This window comes from Erithacus rubecula (genome assembly GCF_903797595.1).
Source record: "Erithacus rubecula genome assembly, contig: scaffold_96_arrow_ctg1, whole genome shotgun sequence".
Taxonomy (NCBI): domain Eukaryota; kingdom Metazoa; phylum Chordata; class Aves; order Passeriformes; family Muscicapidae; genus Erithacus; species Erithacus rubecula.
In genome coordinates, this window is record NW_027635362.1 from 695126 (window position 1) to 709403 (window position 14278).

The 14278-nt window shown below is 46.8% G+C and overlaps 3 protein-coding genes across 3 annotated transcripts in view; all 3 read right to left on the reverse strand.

Moving 5' to 3' along the window:
• FAM151B (family with sequence similarity 151 member B) overlaps nucleotides 1-14278 on the reverse strand; it is a 48550-nt gene that overhangs the window by 34170 nt on the left and 102 nt on the right. The gene's annotated exons all lie outside the window — the stretch shown is intronic.
• Nucleotides 515-10405, reverse strand: CCDC125 (coiled-coil domain containing 125; the record flags this gene model as incomplete). The annotated part of the gene is made up of 11 exons (XM_079333360.1): nucleotides 10020-10405; nucleotides 8878-8936; nucleotides 8166-8252; nucleotides 7228-7305; nucleotides 6623-6708; nucleotides 4979-5061; nucleotides 4352-4467; nucleotides 3780-3887; nucleotides 2657-2828; nucleotides 1554-1687; nucleotides 515-724 (listed from the first exon to the last, which is right to left on the reverse strand). The coding sequence occupies exons 1-11, from the start codon at nucleotides 10279-10281 to the stop codon at nucleotides 515-517; spliced, it is 1395 nt and encodes a 464-aa protein (XP_079189486.1). The 5' UTR covers nucleotides 10282-10405.
• AK6 (adenylate kinase 6) lies at nucleotides 11876-14240 on the reverse strand (the record flags this gene model as incomplete). The annotated part of the gene is made up of 5 exons (XM_079333342.1): nucleotides 11876-12144; nucleotides 12661-12806; nucleotides 12882-12940; nucleotides 13596-13688; nucleotides 14213-14240. The coding sequence occupies 5 exons, from the start codon at nucleotides 14238-14240 to the stop codon at nucleotides 11955-11957; spliced, it is 516 nt and encodes a 171-aa protein (XP_079189468.1). The 3' UTR covers nucleotides 11876-11954.

Sequence of the window (14278 nt, forward strand, 5' to 3'; positions counted from 1 at the left end):
CACCCCCACAGTGACGTCACTGCTGCTCCACCAGCCCCCCTCAGCCCTTCCCTGTCCCCGTGACGTCACACCCCACAGTGACATCACTGCCACCTCACCAGCCCCCCTCAGCCCTTCCCTGTCCCAGTGACGTCACACCCCACAGTGACATCACTGCCACCTCACCAGCCCCCCTCAGCCCTTCCCTGTCCCAGTGACGTCACACCCCACAGTGACATCACTGCCTCCCCACCAGCCCCCCTCAGCCCTGTATGTCACAGTGACATCACACCCCCACAGTGACGTCACTGCTGCTCCACCAGCCCCCCTCAGCCCTTCCCTGTCCCTGTGACGTCACACCCCACAGTGCCGTCACTGTCCGTCACTGGAGGCCGTGGGCAGGCCCGGGCTGCCAGCAGACCCTTCCCCGCTGGAACGCCGCCCCTCTCGCCCTTCAGCGACGCCACCACAGCACGGTGTCCATGTTCCCACAAGCAGCTCTTTATGCCAAAGCACGGCGCCGCTCCGGCAGCCCTCACGGGGCCCCAGCGCCATGCCAGGAGCGCGGCCTGCGGCGCCCCGCCAGGGGCCCGGCCGGGAGGCGCCGGCCATCGGCCCGAGGGGCGGCCGGGGGGCTCGGGGCCGCCGCCCGGCACCGTCCGGCCGCGTCCTGCGCCTCGGCCGCCCGCGCCAGCATGTAGCTGACCTTGCGCTGGTGCGCCAGGGCCTCCTCCTTGTCGTTCACCTGAAACAGGAAGGAGAGCGGCCGCCGGTCAGCTCACAGTTACATGTGCCGTTCGATTAAATTAGCAAAATGGTGGCTTTATGGTCAATAGAAAAATCATACTTAATTGTTATAAAGCACAAAGGATATAGGAAATGGTGAAACAAAGCAGATGGAATCATGCTCCAGATGTTTGGTGGCAGAAAAGATAGTAAGGGTATAGGTCTAAGAACAGCATCTTAAAAAAAAAACTTTAGACCTTGAACTGGGCCAAATTGGGATCATTCCAAACATTGGACACTGCACTGAGGCCTGTTTTGGGAACATGTATTTATTATTTATGATATAACTTTAAGCTCAGTGCGCTTGGACTACCTGAGAGGTCACACAGAGAGGAAGACCCAGAGCCTTCATCGGAAACAAGAGCCCGAAAGGAGGAGAGACCCCGACCACTGGTGACACATAGCAACACAACACAGTGACACAGATTTTAGGAATAGAAACAAGGAGGGGCTTTCTAGAAAATTCTGTATTAATATGCATTAGTAAACAGTATATAAGTGAGATTTTAGCTTGGCTGATCTGGTACAGTGTGAGAGGAAGGGCGCTACCCCCACTTGGTTTTTCTTATGTTTCATTCGAACCTCAAACCTCAACTATATACTAAATTACTGCCAAATTTTGTATCTATGTCACTAATGCACTTTGATTGTATTCATTTGCATACAATTGCTGTTATTAATAAATTGCTGCTAAATTTAACCTTGTTGTTCTGATTAATTGGACAAATCGAACGTTTCAAAATCCATTTATAACACCCAGCAAAAGCAGAGTCCAACCAAACACCCACCAGATCTATCAGCATGCGCAGGATCTCGTGGGGGCTGTCCAGCTCCTGCACCTTCCTGCAGTCCCCATCTGACGACAGCAGGCTGGACAGCTTCTGCCCCAGGTTGTTCTTGTTCCCCGGGAGCTTGACGCGCTCTGAGGAAAACAAACGCAACTGCAGAACTGCTCAGGAAGGGAAAAATTACCTTGGGATAAAGTAAACCTGATCTGAAAAAGGGCAGAGTGAGCTGCAGCCTCTCCCTCTGCATGGGACACGGCAGCACTGCTCCTGCTGCCACATAAAGGCCACACAGACCTTGCACGTGGGGAAGAGGAGAATTCTCTCCACTCTATAGAAAATACACTTTTGGCACCCTAGTTAAACAATAATTCATGGCCATTTGTTTGTAATAGGTAAGTAGCTTAAAAAACCCCAAAGATTCTCTGACACAGGCCACTTACAAATTGGTAGGATTTCCAGAAATTGTAAAATACATTAAAATTATGGAACATATGTGCCAGGTAACAGAGCTTGAAAGCAGTGGTGTCAGAACAGGGGAAACAGCTGCTCAAGGTTGTAATGCTACACCCCAGGAGTGCCCACACTTCTAAGCCTGGCAGCTACTGGACAATGGTCAAAATAAATATACTGTGCCATTCCTAAAGTCTGCAGTGGTTTCCATCATGATGAAAGCACTTAAATACTTCTCTTTATCTTTTTTGTTGTTGTTTTTTTTTTTTTTAAGAATAAAAGATTATTAGAATTATTCCTACTTTACAGATTAAAATTCTTCCTCTTTTACACAGGACTTTGTAACTCTGTATTAGTGTAAGGACACTAATCAACACTAATATTGATACACATGCATTAAAAAAGGCGAAAAATGTTTTTAAGAAAAAGAAACCAAAAAAATCTAGTAGTCCAGTGAATCATGGAATGGCCTGGGTTAGATGAAAGCTTAAAGCTCATTTTCTTCCACAACTTCCACTAGACCAAGTTGCTCAATACCCCATTTGGAGCTAAAAAAGCTCCAACTACACTTTTTTTTTTTTGTTTTGCACAGGGAGAGGAGCTCCTGCTGCCTCCTGTGCCAGCCAGCCCAGACACACAGACTGCCCAGCTACCAGTGCCTCGCAGGCGCCTCCAGTTTGCAAATCTGGTTTCCTTCTTCACGCTCATCACTTCTGCCAGCCTCAGGGCCTGGTCCTTCCTCTGCATCAGCTGCTGCTCAAAGGCAATTCTGAAGGCATCTGCCATGATATATGCTTCATCCTTACTCTTCTTCAGATTTTCAGTCTGGTTTTGATTCAGAAAAAATTTAGAGCATATTAACTAATCTGGAAGCAAAAGCAGATTTAAAATTAAGACATGGGCATCTTACAAGTTAATATAACCAAGGAAGCAGCAAGAACCAAAGAGTTTTCCTGATGTGTAAAGAAATGTATTTTGAAATGTGTATTGAAGTCCTTACTCTTCATTGTCTGCAGACGTTCACACCCCCAGCCAACTACACAATCATCTCTGTGTATTTATTTATCTCTGCACATGCAGAAGAGTTCAAGGAAGGAAATTATGTCCCATTACAGCTGGGTGAGGAAAAAATGGAGCAAGAGATGGAATCCATATCAGGGATCATAAGAGACAGGCCAGAACCTGTTTTCAGAACCAGTTAGTCACCTAAAGTTCTGCAGCAGGACCACAAGAATGGCTACCACATCTGCAGAGTCAAATACAAACGAGAAGAAAAACTCTAAATCTGCACAATTTCACTAAACAGGAAAAGAATTAGGAGCTTGGAATTCCTGTCATTGATTCAAGTGTAAAACAGGTATTTTCCAGCCTGCTGACCAAGCTGTGTGAGCAGATGCCAGCACAAGGGAGGGGTGAAATGCACTGCCAGGAAGGAAGGAAAAGGCTCAGTGCCAGTCCACATGCACACTGTGTACATTCATGCAGGGCATACACTGAGGCTGTGCTCTCTTTTTTCTAGATTGAAACATACAGGGAGAAGGGAAAATAATGCAAAAATTACTTTCTTTTAGCTAGTAAAGCTGAGTAGATATAATCACAATTTTTTTTCTACCAGCAAAAATCATGGCACTGTGAGCATCACAAACAAACTGTGCACTATTTCCGAGATCAGTCGTGGTTGTGAGTTGGTGCTAGCAGTGTTTGGGTGCTCCTGGCTTTGTTGGCATTGGTGCAGGAGCACCCCCTCCCTGTCCCCACCCAGCCAGGCCGTGTCACCTCTTGCTTGAGCTGCAGGAGCTGCTTCCGAGTGAGAGCTGCCACTCTGGCACAGGGACAGGGCTGCCCCTCAGCAGGGCTGCAGCTGCAGGCTCCCAGCACGGCCAGCTGAAACCAAAACACACCAGGGGTCAGGAGCTGCCAGCACTAACAGCCTGAACACACACAGGCAGCTGGAGGCTGCTGGGTCACAGCACAGGCGTGTTTCAGGCAGAACCTGACAGGTGGGAGTGCCACACCCTGCAGCCCTCACCTGTGCTCAGCACAGGAGCACACCTGTCCCCACCTGATCCTCACCAGCACACTGCTGTGCTCAGGAAAGCACGAGGAAGCTGGGTTTAAGTGCTAAGAAGAATAAAAGTAAGCCTGTGAAATACAGCCTGATGCCTTCTTCTGTCTGATCTTTCTTCGCAAGGCGCACCAGGAAGAACAACACTGATTAAAGGCATGTGCTCATCAGCTAAAAATAGGTTCAAATGAAGGGATATGTAACGAGCAGTGATTTTTCTCTATGTATTTTGGATACATATCTCTGAAGCAGCCATTTGCAAAAACACATAGGCAATACTTACTTCAAGACCTGTAAAATCAGTAATGTCACTTTTGTTCAACGACATATTCTCCTGAAAAACTTTCTGCTGTTTCACATCTAGCATTGCAAGGAGTTCCAAGCACTGCTGGTTCAGGACTACAAAATAAAACACAGAAAGAGATTGCAAAAACCTGCTGCCTTCTTAATTTCTGAGTTCAACCACACCCGAATGAAGCAGTTCTACAGTTCGAGCATCAGTTTGGGAACAAGATGAGAGTGTAGAAGTAGAAACTCATATCCCAGTTGTTCCTCCTTCTGTGTTCTCCCAGAAGTAATGACCCACTTAGAGAGAGACCATTTTCTGTATTGCTCTGCCTCAGGACTGAGTGCTCATCTCTTGGTACACTTACAAGTCAGGCAGCCTCTCATTTAGAACAGCACAACACTGGGGAAGTAATGATTTAAGTCAACCGTTTTAAAGATTTTTGGAAGGCAAAAATAAAGCAAAGGGACTGCTTTCCAGTTTAATTTCCAGGCTTCTGCATATCCACTATGATCAACTTCCAGTAACAAGACACTGATCCCCACAAGAAGCTTCCAGCACAGCTAAATCCTGAATTATTTCTGGAAAACTGTGTATTCAGAGGAATAGCTGCTGCTGGCTTACTTGCATTTTCAGCTTTAAGTGTTTTAACTTCTTCTGTCCTCAGCTGCAATGCATCCTTAAGAGCTGCATTTTCACAGTATATCCTGTAGAAGTTAGAAAATAGCTTTATTTTATTTTTCAAAAAACATTTTAAGTAGGCACTCAATAATTTGAAAAATAACCTGTAAAAGCATGGTATCTAGTATTTCTGCAAATTAAAATTAGGATTACATAAAAGATGGAATAAAAAAAAAAATCAAAAGTGAAAGGAGTACTAGATATAAATTTTAAAAAAAATCACATGTAAGTAGGCAGTGCCCACACCCTTAAAAAGAGATGACTTTAAGGGCCACATTTCCACTAGAAATGCAAAGAAATTGGTAATTATGAACCTCTGAAACACTTGCTAGAAATTTCCTACTTCCTTGAAGGAACAAAACTGCTTTTAGAGGCGTGACAGCTTTGGTCTGTAAACTTCCTGTAGTCTGAACCCTGTTTTCAAGAACAGCTGTGCCTTCAGGTGCTGCAACGTGAGAGCACACAATATGCACTGGTAATGCATTTTTCCTTGAAGTATTTCCCTCTTGAACAGAACAGAGGCAATCTGACGTCCCAAATGTCCCAGCAATACAATTTGTTTGGTGCGTCTCCTCAGGTGTCAGCAAATGCAGCCTAGCCTGAATTATCCCACTCAGAAAAAAAACAATGGAAAATGCACATTCTTCTTGTCCTGCTGCCTCAGGTGTCAGAAAACTACCAGAAAAATATGAGATGCTCCACAAAGCAGGCTGTCAGTTTCCTGAAGCTATGTCTGTACCTTCGACCAGTCAACACCAGTTTGGTGGCTCCAAACTGCACAGCCACACTTCCAACCTACTCAGGCAAGAAAGCCAGAGAGCTTTCCAAGAGCCATCCCTTGACAAATGTACCTGTGGAATGGTTTGTAAACTTTGGGCTTATTCTTTGATTCGAAGTGGGAACATATTTAAATAAAAACATGTGCTGAGTTGTTTAAACAACAGCAATAATAATAAATGACAGTAACAGCTCCTCTGTGCAGCCTGCTGGCCCCACTTCTCAAGGTCTGTTATGTATTATCAGTTTAGTGCCTCTGGCACATTCTTCTGGCCCAACCACACCTGCTGTCCACCCACAGTGACTCTAATTTAACAAAGAACCTCTTGATTAGCCTCTCTAAAGCACTGCATCTTACCTGTACTCATGCCCAGATGTACAGTGCAAGACAATAAAGAAATTATTAACCAGGAAATTACATTTCCACATGCATGCATATACCATTATTTTCCCTGCCTCATCTACAGTTAAGGTAAATAAGGATAATGAGTCCCCAGCTGGCTAAGGTCATATGATGAAATAAAACTCAGCCTAGCAAAGTCAGCCTACAGCCACCTTTAAAAAAAAAAAAAAAAAAAAAAAAAAAAAAAAAAAAAAGATCAGGACAATAGATCTAGAAGTTTTAACTGAAAAATACAAATGTGCTTAGTGTGAAAAATCAAAATCTTCCAGAATTTGGAAGGGAATTGGGAAAATGCAAAGAACCTCAGGAAGCAAGTTTGGAACACAAAACAGATGACACAGAGCACTCAGTGCAATTTAAAAAAATCAAACAAAACCCCCAGTAATACACAATGTAAGTCAAATTACCTGTCATATTTTTCTGTCCAGGTGTCTTCTATGTTTTTAAATCTGTTCTGGTCAAATTCAATCTCCCATTGCAAGATATTTATTTCCTGTGGAAACGAAACAAACTTGCAGCAGCTGATTACAGGGTTCCCATCAGAAGGATGCCAGAAGTGCTGGGTTTGGCAGAGATCTCAGTGACAATCTGTGACACTGCTAACAGCAAATTTGGTAAAAACCTGACTTGTTTTAACAAGGGAGCTGCACACCACCTCCTTCACACCTTCCCCACCCAAACTGGGCACCCACTGCTCAGAGGCCTGGGAAGCCTCAGCTGAACACTGGGGAGCTGAGCAGCTCACTCTGAGCACCTGGAACCCACAACAAACACCAGCTGAAAGCGCAGGAACAGCTCTGGCAATTTTCTGATATTACCATTGTAGCATGAAAATCAAAACAGATCAAAAGAGGGATAAATTAGCACTTCCCTTTCTACTGGAAAGGAAGAGGAATCCCTTCACAAAACCCCTGGAATTAATGTCAGGCATGCAGTGATTTAAATAAACAGCCTGAAAACCCCTTTTCAATAGCCATGGGCTTCTCTGTGTGAAGGGAGCTCCCACACTTACCTTCTCTAGAGTCCTCTTCTCTTCCTCACTTTTCTGAAGCATTGCTTTTGTATGGCTCGTGGCTTTATCAAACACTGCCTGAAAAATTAGCAAACAACTCAACCAAACCCCAAAATGCAGCTCTGTCAAATACTGTGATTAATTCTCAGTTAATTTTCAGTTTCACACCTGGAGACCTTCACATCCATAGTCAAACAGCAGCATGCAGAGTTTCAAACACCAGCAACTTGCTTGTGAGCCCAAGAGGGTTCTGATCTTAAGTTTAAGTTGGATAACAAACTTGTGTTTCAATCCCATAACCTCTGCTACTGACAGTGTAGCATCATTTAACCCAAAATCATGTTTCCTCCAGGGCTCATGCAGGAAATCACATCTCAATAAACTGGGTCACAACACACCTAAGCTCTGATCCAGGCCTAACTTGCTACAAATATGAGAGGGTAGAAACTAGACAACTAGAAATGGGTTATGTAAGTAGGCTAAATCCCAGGAACTGATTTTCAGCAGAATTTGTTATGAAAGAGAATAAAAATGCTACAAACAAAAGAATGACCTGACATTTTAAGGGACACTCTCCTCTGGGTCAGCAGATGGAGCAATCAACATACTCATGCTTTGCAGCAGGATTCCAAGCACTGGCAAAATCTTCATTATAAGGGACTGCAAAAAGGCCTTAATTTTATGTTTAGTAGATAAATCCTCAAGGATCCTCAAAGGTAAAATTATGAGAATTGCTACAACGGTAAATTCATCTTAAATAACACACTAGCTCCAGCAAATTGCAGAGGCAAGTCTGTAGACACCTGCAGACTCAATGATTCAAAGTGCAGTCCTGGGAAGGCCACAAGGTTTTTGAGGTTTTGATGAGGACCAGCAGAAGATTTTGTCTGTTTTCCTTGCTACCACCAAGTACCAAGCGATTTCTGAACAGCTCCTACCATGCTCTGCAGGATTCTTAGGGCTTCATCCTTTCCTTCAAGCTGCCTTCGAGATGCCTCAAGCTCAACTTTCAAAATTTCAACTTCCTGAAGTAAAACAAAGCGGATGCACTGAGTAAAAGCCAAGGTAATAAGAGTCAACTGTAAAACCAATGTAAATTTGCCCTCCTCAAAAAACAAACCTCTGTTTTACCTGTGTGATGTATTTTTCATGGGCTCACCTGAGGTTAAAGAACACAGTGCAGAGGGAATGTGTATTTTTACAGCTGAAGCTGTAAAATTTTACAGCTCTTGGCTGTCGTGCCAACTGCTCAACACATTTAACCACAGTAAAATCAAAATGGACTGTTCACTACCTTTCAACAAAAAGGCAGACTAAATATCCAAAGACTATTTACCCTACAGACTTTCAAGACCCAAAGCATAATAAAACATAAATATCTACTAGGAAAGCACAGCAATACCTACAATATTCTCTGCATCTTTAAAAACGCTTTTTTGCCCTCTCTAAAAAATCCACAAGCAACCAACCCCCTCAGAATATAAAGTCCATGTCACACTAGGATTTCCTGACATAAAATTCAATGAAGCTCCCAGGTCCCATTCCAATTTTGAGAAGCTGGGTCCATCCAAGCCTCTCAGCCTGCCAAGTCCTGCTACACTGAAAGGAAATGCAGAATTGGAGAGCAGCACCCTGGGCACTGTTACCAACCTCCAGAGCTTCCTGAAGCTGCTGCTTTAGTTCTTCATTTGACACGTCAGTTCTAGATTCTGTGGGATTAAGAGAGGATACTAAATTATAAGGTATTGTAATATTTAAAGAAAAAAAGGAAGTGAGGGTTTTACCCCCAAAACAGGTAACATGCAAAGGTGGATTTTCATCTTTGTGTTGTAGGGTTTTTTTCTTGTGGTGCTAATAAACAGATTTGAGAAACACATCAATACAAACTTAAAACACATTGCTCTACAGTTAGAGAAGTGAAATGGGGGGGGAAATGTTGTAAGCAGACATAAAGCAAAGGCAAGCATTTTATAACTTCCTTTAAAATAAAGTCAACAAAATTGCCATCTTGATTAGGAAAAAAAAGTAATTTTTTAGATTCTTTTCTGATTGCAACTTTTCAACATCCACAGTCAAAACAACAGGCAGCACTATTTAGAAGAAGGGGCAATTTTCAAGAGACAGAGATAGTCCAGCTTTCTGTGGAAAGGATAATGGGGAATTGTTTAAAGGAGGGAAATAAGCAAGTTACACAAAAATACCTATTTTTTCTAAAATATTAGAAATTGACAGGAAATCGGCTGGACTGTAATGAACAGCATTGCCTACACTTGATTGTTTTTACAGCAGCATTGCCTTCACAAAAAGGAAGATGAATGCCAATGCAGGTCCTAAAAATTACTTCCTAACCCCTAAAGTAAGTCAATCCACTAATTTCCACTAAAGAGCAAGTAAGGATTTTTAATATTTAGCTACAAACTTTAGATGCCACTTTAGGAAGACTTCAACTCACTTAAGCAAAGCAGAATCCAAGCAGTGTCACTCAATTTCACCCATCTATTCCCACCTAGGTGCCCCCACCACAGGATGCTCTTTGCTAAATGTCACTTGCAAATGCAAAATTAAACACTTTAAAGCTGGACATTTTACACTAGGAGGGGTCACTGAGAAGCAGTTTTGCCGCTCATGTTCTGGCAGGAAGGTGGAGCATCCAGCAGGCACTGAGCCCTCCAGCGATTTTGGCAAGTGGTTTGAATTAAACTTGATGACACTTTTCCAAGCAGCTGAAGGGCTCACTTTCACTAACAAAACCTTTTCTTAGGGTGGATAATTAGCTTCCAAATTACTCTTACCACAGCTACTCTGCCGTGCGGAGCTACAGGCAGGTTTTTTGAGTGATCTCTCGCAAAAGCTGTTTCGTTTTGGAGCAGGAAGAGCTGCAGCATTGCTTTCTTCTGCTGCCAGGAGGGAATGACAAGTCTTTCCGGATCCCTTCCTAGATCTAACTGAATAGTAATTTTGTAAGTTTTCCCCTTCATAAACACCTCCCGGTCTTCTCCCAAGTCCGTTTCCCAAGTCTCCGCATGTCATGTCATCCTCCTCTGCTTCCTCCATCTCCTCCTTCAGGTTCTCCTCGGGTTTTTGGTTGGTTTGGAGTTTTTTTCCTGGCCGAGGCCCCTCACCTACCGGTGAACAGCGCCTCCCGCAAGCCTAGATTTTCTCTGGAAAAACAGGAAAACAGTTTACAGCAGCAGGACGAGACGCGAGCGGGGAGCGCTCCCGCTCCGCCGGCAAACCGGGGCTGCCCAAATCGCCGCGACGAGACCCGGGGGGACACCCGGGGGGACACCTGGGGGGGACACCTGGGGGGACACCCCCCGGGGACACCCCCCCGGGCCGCCCCCGGTCCCCCCGACCCACCTGCGCTCCCGCTCGGCGGTGCCGGTCCCGCCCCGGGGCGGCTCCGGGAGCGGCTCCAGGGTCGGGTGTTTATTCCCGATCCTGAGCAGCGGTTCGTGCTCCAGCCCCGTGCCCAGCACGGCCCGGGCAACTCCAGCTGAGGGCAGCAGGCGTGGCCACTCCAAATTTCAGAACAACCACCCGCACAACACCTTCCACCTGTTTCCTGCTCCAGCCCAGCCCGCCACAATGCCCGGGACCAATTCTTCAAGGAAACACTCTATTTTTCACCATTTTGGTTTATAATATCATCAAACCTCTGGTGCAGTATTGTTCCCCAAGTGTCACCAAAGAAAAAAAAAAAACAAAAAACCCAGCAAAAAAACCCCAACAGCAAATTTGGCATAAAAAATAAAGTTGTGTGTAACACCACCACTCCTCACAACAGAACAGAAGTTTTCAAGGAAGTTGTTTTACTATCCAAACTCATGTATACAAAGGGTTCACAAGCAAGCACTTCCCGCAGAATCTTTCATAAAAAGGAAGGTTTTCTTTCCTTTTCTCTGAAGCAAGGTTTTCTCTTCCTTGTGCAGCCCTGCCCCCCTGGGGCCCGGGCTTTAACAGCAATCAGAACAGATCCCGCCTGTTTTATCAGGAACACTGCAGCTCTGCCCTGACAAGTGATGGATGCATTTCCTGGGTAATCTAGAAGTCAAGTACACATTCCATGACTGGGACACGGGATGGGCAAGACAGAGAAAAAAGGAAAAATACAGTTTATTGTTAAACACACCAGACCGGTGCTCACCCAGCCGATGTTTCCTTACACGTGAAGAAATCCCCAAAGCTCCGTGCAATCATTTTACAGAACTCTCACATCACTCCTTTTCCCTCCAGGCAAAGGACCCACCTCCACCTGTACCACACCCTCTCACTCTTGTGACCCTCTCACACCCAAGGCCACAGTGGAGCACAGCAGGGTTTGGTACCACAACTCAGCATCAAACCAGCTCCTTTCCAGGACACTGTTCCACCCTCTGGAAATCAAAAGCACCCTAAATGTCACCTGTTAGCAGCTCTTTACAGTTTTCATGCAGGGAATTCATGGTTCGGTTTTAATTCTAAGGTCCAAGGAATTCTCAGCCAGTGAACACAGCTCCTGCTACTCAGGACAACCACCTATTTTCATCCTTGCAGTCGCTTGTATCAGTTCTCCTGCTGCTTCTCAGGGTGCTCTTACAAATCCTTACAACCTGGCTACTCTGAAGCTTCTTCTACTCCCAGCCAGTTACAACCAAATTTATCTTCATTTATAATACAAGAATTATGAATATCATTTATTAAACCCTCCCTCCCAAGAGATCCAGCAGTTACTGTTTCAAAAAAAGTCAGTTGTTGTCCTTCATCCATTGCTCAATCCATTGCATAATCTGATCCAAATTCCTCTCCAGGTCCTCTGGAGTGTTGCTGGGTAACTGATGCACAATTTCCTTTTTATATGACAACACAGCTTCCTCATAGAGAGTCTGAAAAATTTCACACTGAATGTTGTCCTGCAGCTTCTTCCCCGTGTAGCCCCTAGGGAACAAGAGCAGCAAGAGGCAGTCTGAGGCACAGAGAAAACAAAGGTATTTCTTTGAAAATCAGTGATTTATGCCCTAAGTCCCACTGATACCTGGAGAGGCTCCCTGGAGCAGAGGCTGGGCAGAGTTAAAGGAATAAAGCAGGGGTTTATTAAAAGCCTGCCAAGGATTCACCTTGGGCAGTGCAAGAGCCAGGCCATGGCTACACCCAAAAAGGTGTCACAATTTTCACACTTTTATCAGTTTTGTTCCATTTGCACATTGGGGTTCATTGTCCAGTTCCAGCTCCAGGCTCTGCAGTCCCACCCTCCCAGACTGTCTCCTCAATTCTCTGTTTGCACTTTTTGGGGCTGGAGCTGCAGCGTGTCCTTGGTTGTGGGCTGGGAAAGGATTGTTTGTGTGCCTGAGCTGGGGGAGACACTGTGTATGGAGGTGAGAGTCAGTAGTGCAGTGCAGAGTCTGGGAGTGGTGAAAGCTAAGCCCCCAGGAGAGGCAGGGTCATCAGGCACACCTGCTCTGCAGCCTGTCGTACAGACACGAGTTCTCCGTGCGCAGCACGAACACCACGTGGAACCAGCGCTCGGGGAAGAAGTCGCAGCCGTGGTAATCCACAATCACCCCTCCCTGGCTCATCCTGTCCTCCAGCTCGTCCACCACCTGCAGCACAGCACACAGGGCAGCTGACGGCACTGCAATCCCAGCACAGCAGGGCTGGCTGCGGGCTGGGCTTACCCTGTCCTCATCCAAGACGGGGCAGTCGTACTCCTGGTCAAAGCCATCATAGAGCTCTCCTGCAGCACAGGGGATGCACACGATTGCACACATTCACCACAGCTAACTCACATTAGATATGCTAATTCACACTGTTATGCTTGTCTCAGGAGAGGGCAGGCAAAAGGCAGAGCTCAGGGTAGGGAGCATTTTGGTCACCAACCCATGTAAGGATAAGTTTGCTGTTTATTGCTTAGCACCAACTGTGCTGCTACAGACAAGCCTGCTGAAGTAAATTCATTTAATAAACAGAATCACAGAATAGGTTGGGTTGGAGGGACCTTAAATCCCACCCAGTGCCACCCCTGCCACGGCAGGCACACCTCCCAGTGTCCCCAGTGTCCAGCCTGGCTTGGGCACTGCAGGGATCCAGGGCAGCCACAGCTGCTCTGGGCACCCTGTGCCACCCTGCCAGGAGCAATTCCTGCCAAAATCCCACCCTGCCCTGCCTGTAGCACTGGGAGCCATTCCCTGTATCCCACATCCCTTGTCCCCAGTCCCTCTCCAGCTCTCCTGGAGCCCCTTTGGGCACTGGAAGTGGCTCTGGGCTCTCCAGCCTCCTCCTCTGCAGCTGCACCCCAGCTGTCCCAGCCCCAGGCAGCTGTGCACCCAGCAGCAGCAGCAGGCACACCGAGCAGCGTGCCCCGTGCCCAGGGGACAGCTGTGACACAGCACCTTCCCTGGCCAGGTCCCCCACGTTGACGTAGCTCAGCCCTGCTCTGGACGCCAGCTCCTTTCCCAGCGTGGTTTTCCCGACTCCCGGCGTGCCTGCAGACCAAACCCACAGAGAAAGGTGAGGGGAGCGCTGGCGGGTCCCCTCAGGCACCCCCGCCAGGTGAACCGGAACCTTCTGACAGCCCACATGGGAGAGTTCATGGCATGGAAAAGGGGCAAAAAGCTGCAGGACAAGCAGAAACAGGCGGGGGAAGTGGAACAGAAGAGGGAGAGAACTCTGACTATGAGCAGCAATGTTACCCACGCCGCGAGGGTTCGAAGGGAAATCTCCATTCACTTGAAAAGTCAGGTAAAACGGAGGAGCTCCACGTTCTCATGAAGGAGTGGAGCTGCAAAACCACCCCGGGCTGAGACCCCACACCCAGTTCAGCCTCATTAATCTAAACCACCCCGGGCTGCGATGGCGCCACAGCCCCTGACCCCAAAATCCCCCCGGACCCCACGCCCGAATCACGTCGAGCTGGGCCAGCGCCGGGACCCCCGGGACCCCAGTGAGCCCAGGCCGGGTCTCCCCACGCCCCGAACCCCCCGGGCTTGTCCGCCGCCGCGGGGCCCACCGGTGATCAGCACGTTCGGCCGCCTCATGGCGCCGCCAACACACGTGCGCGGGGGCCTTCCCCACC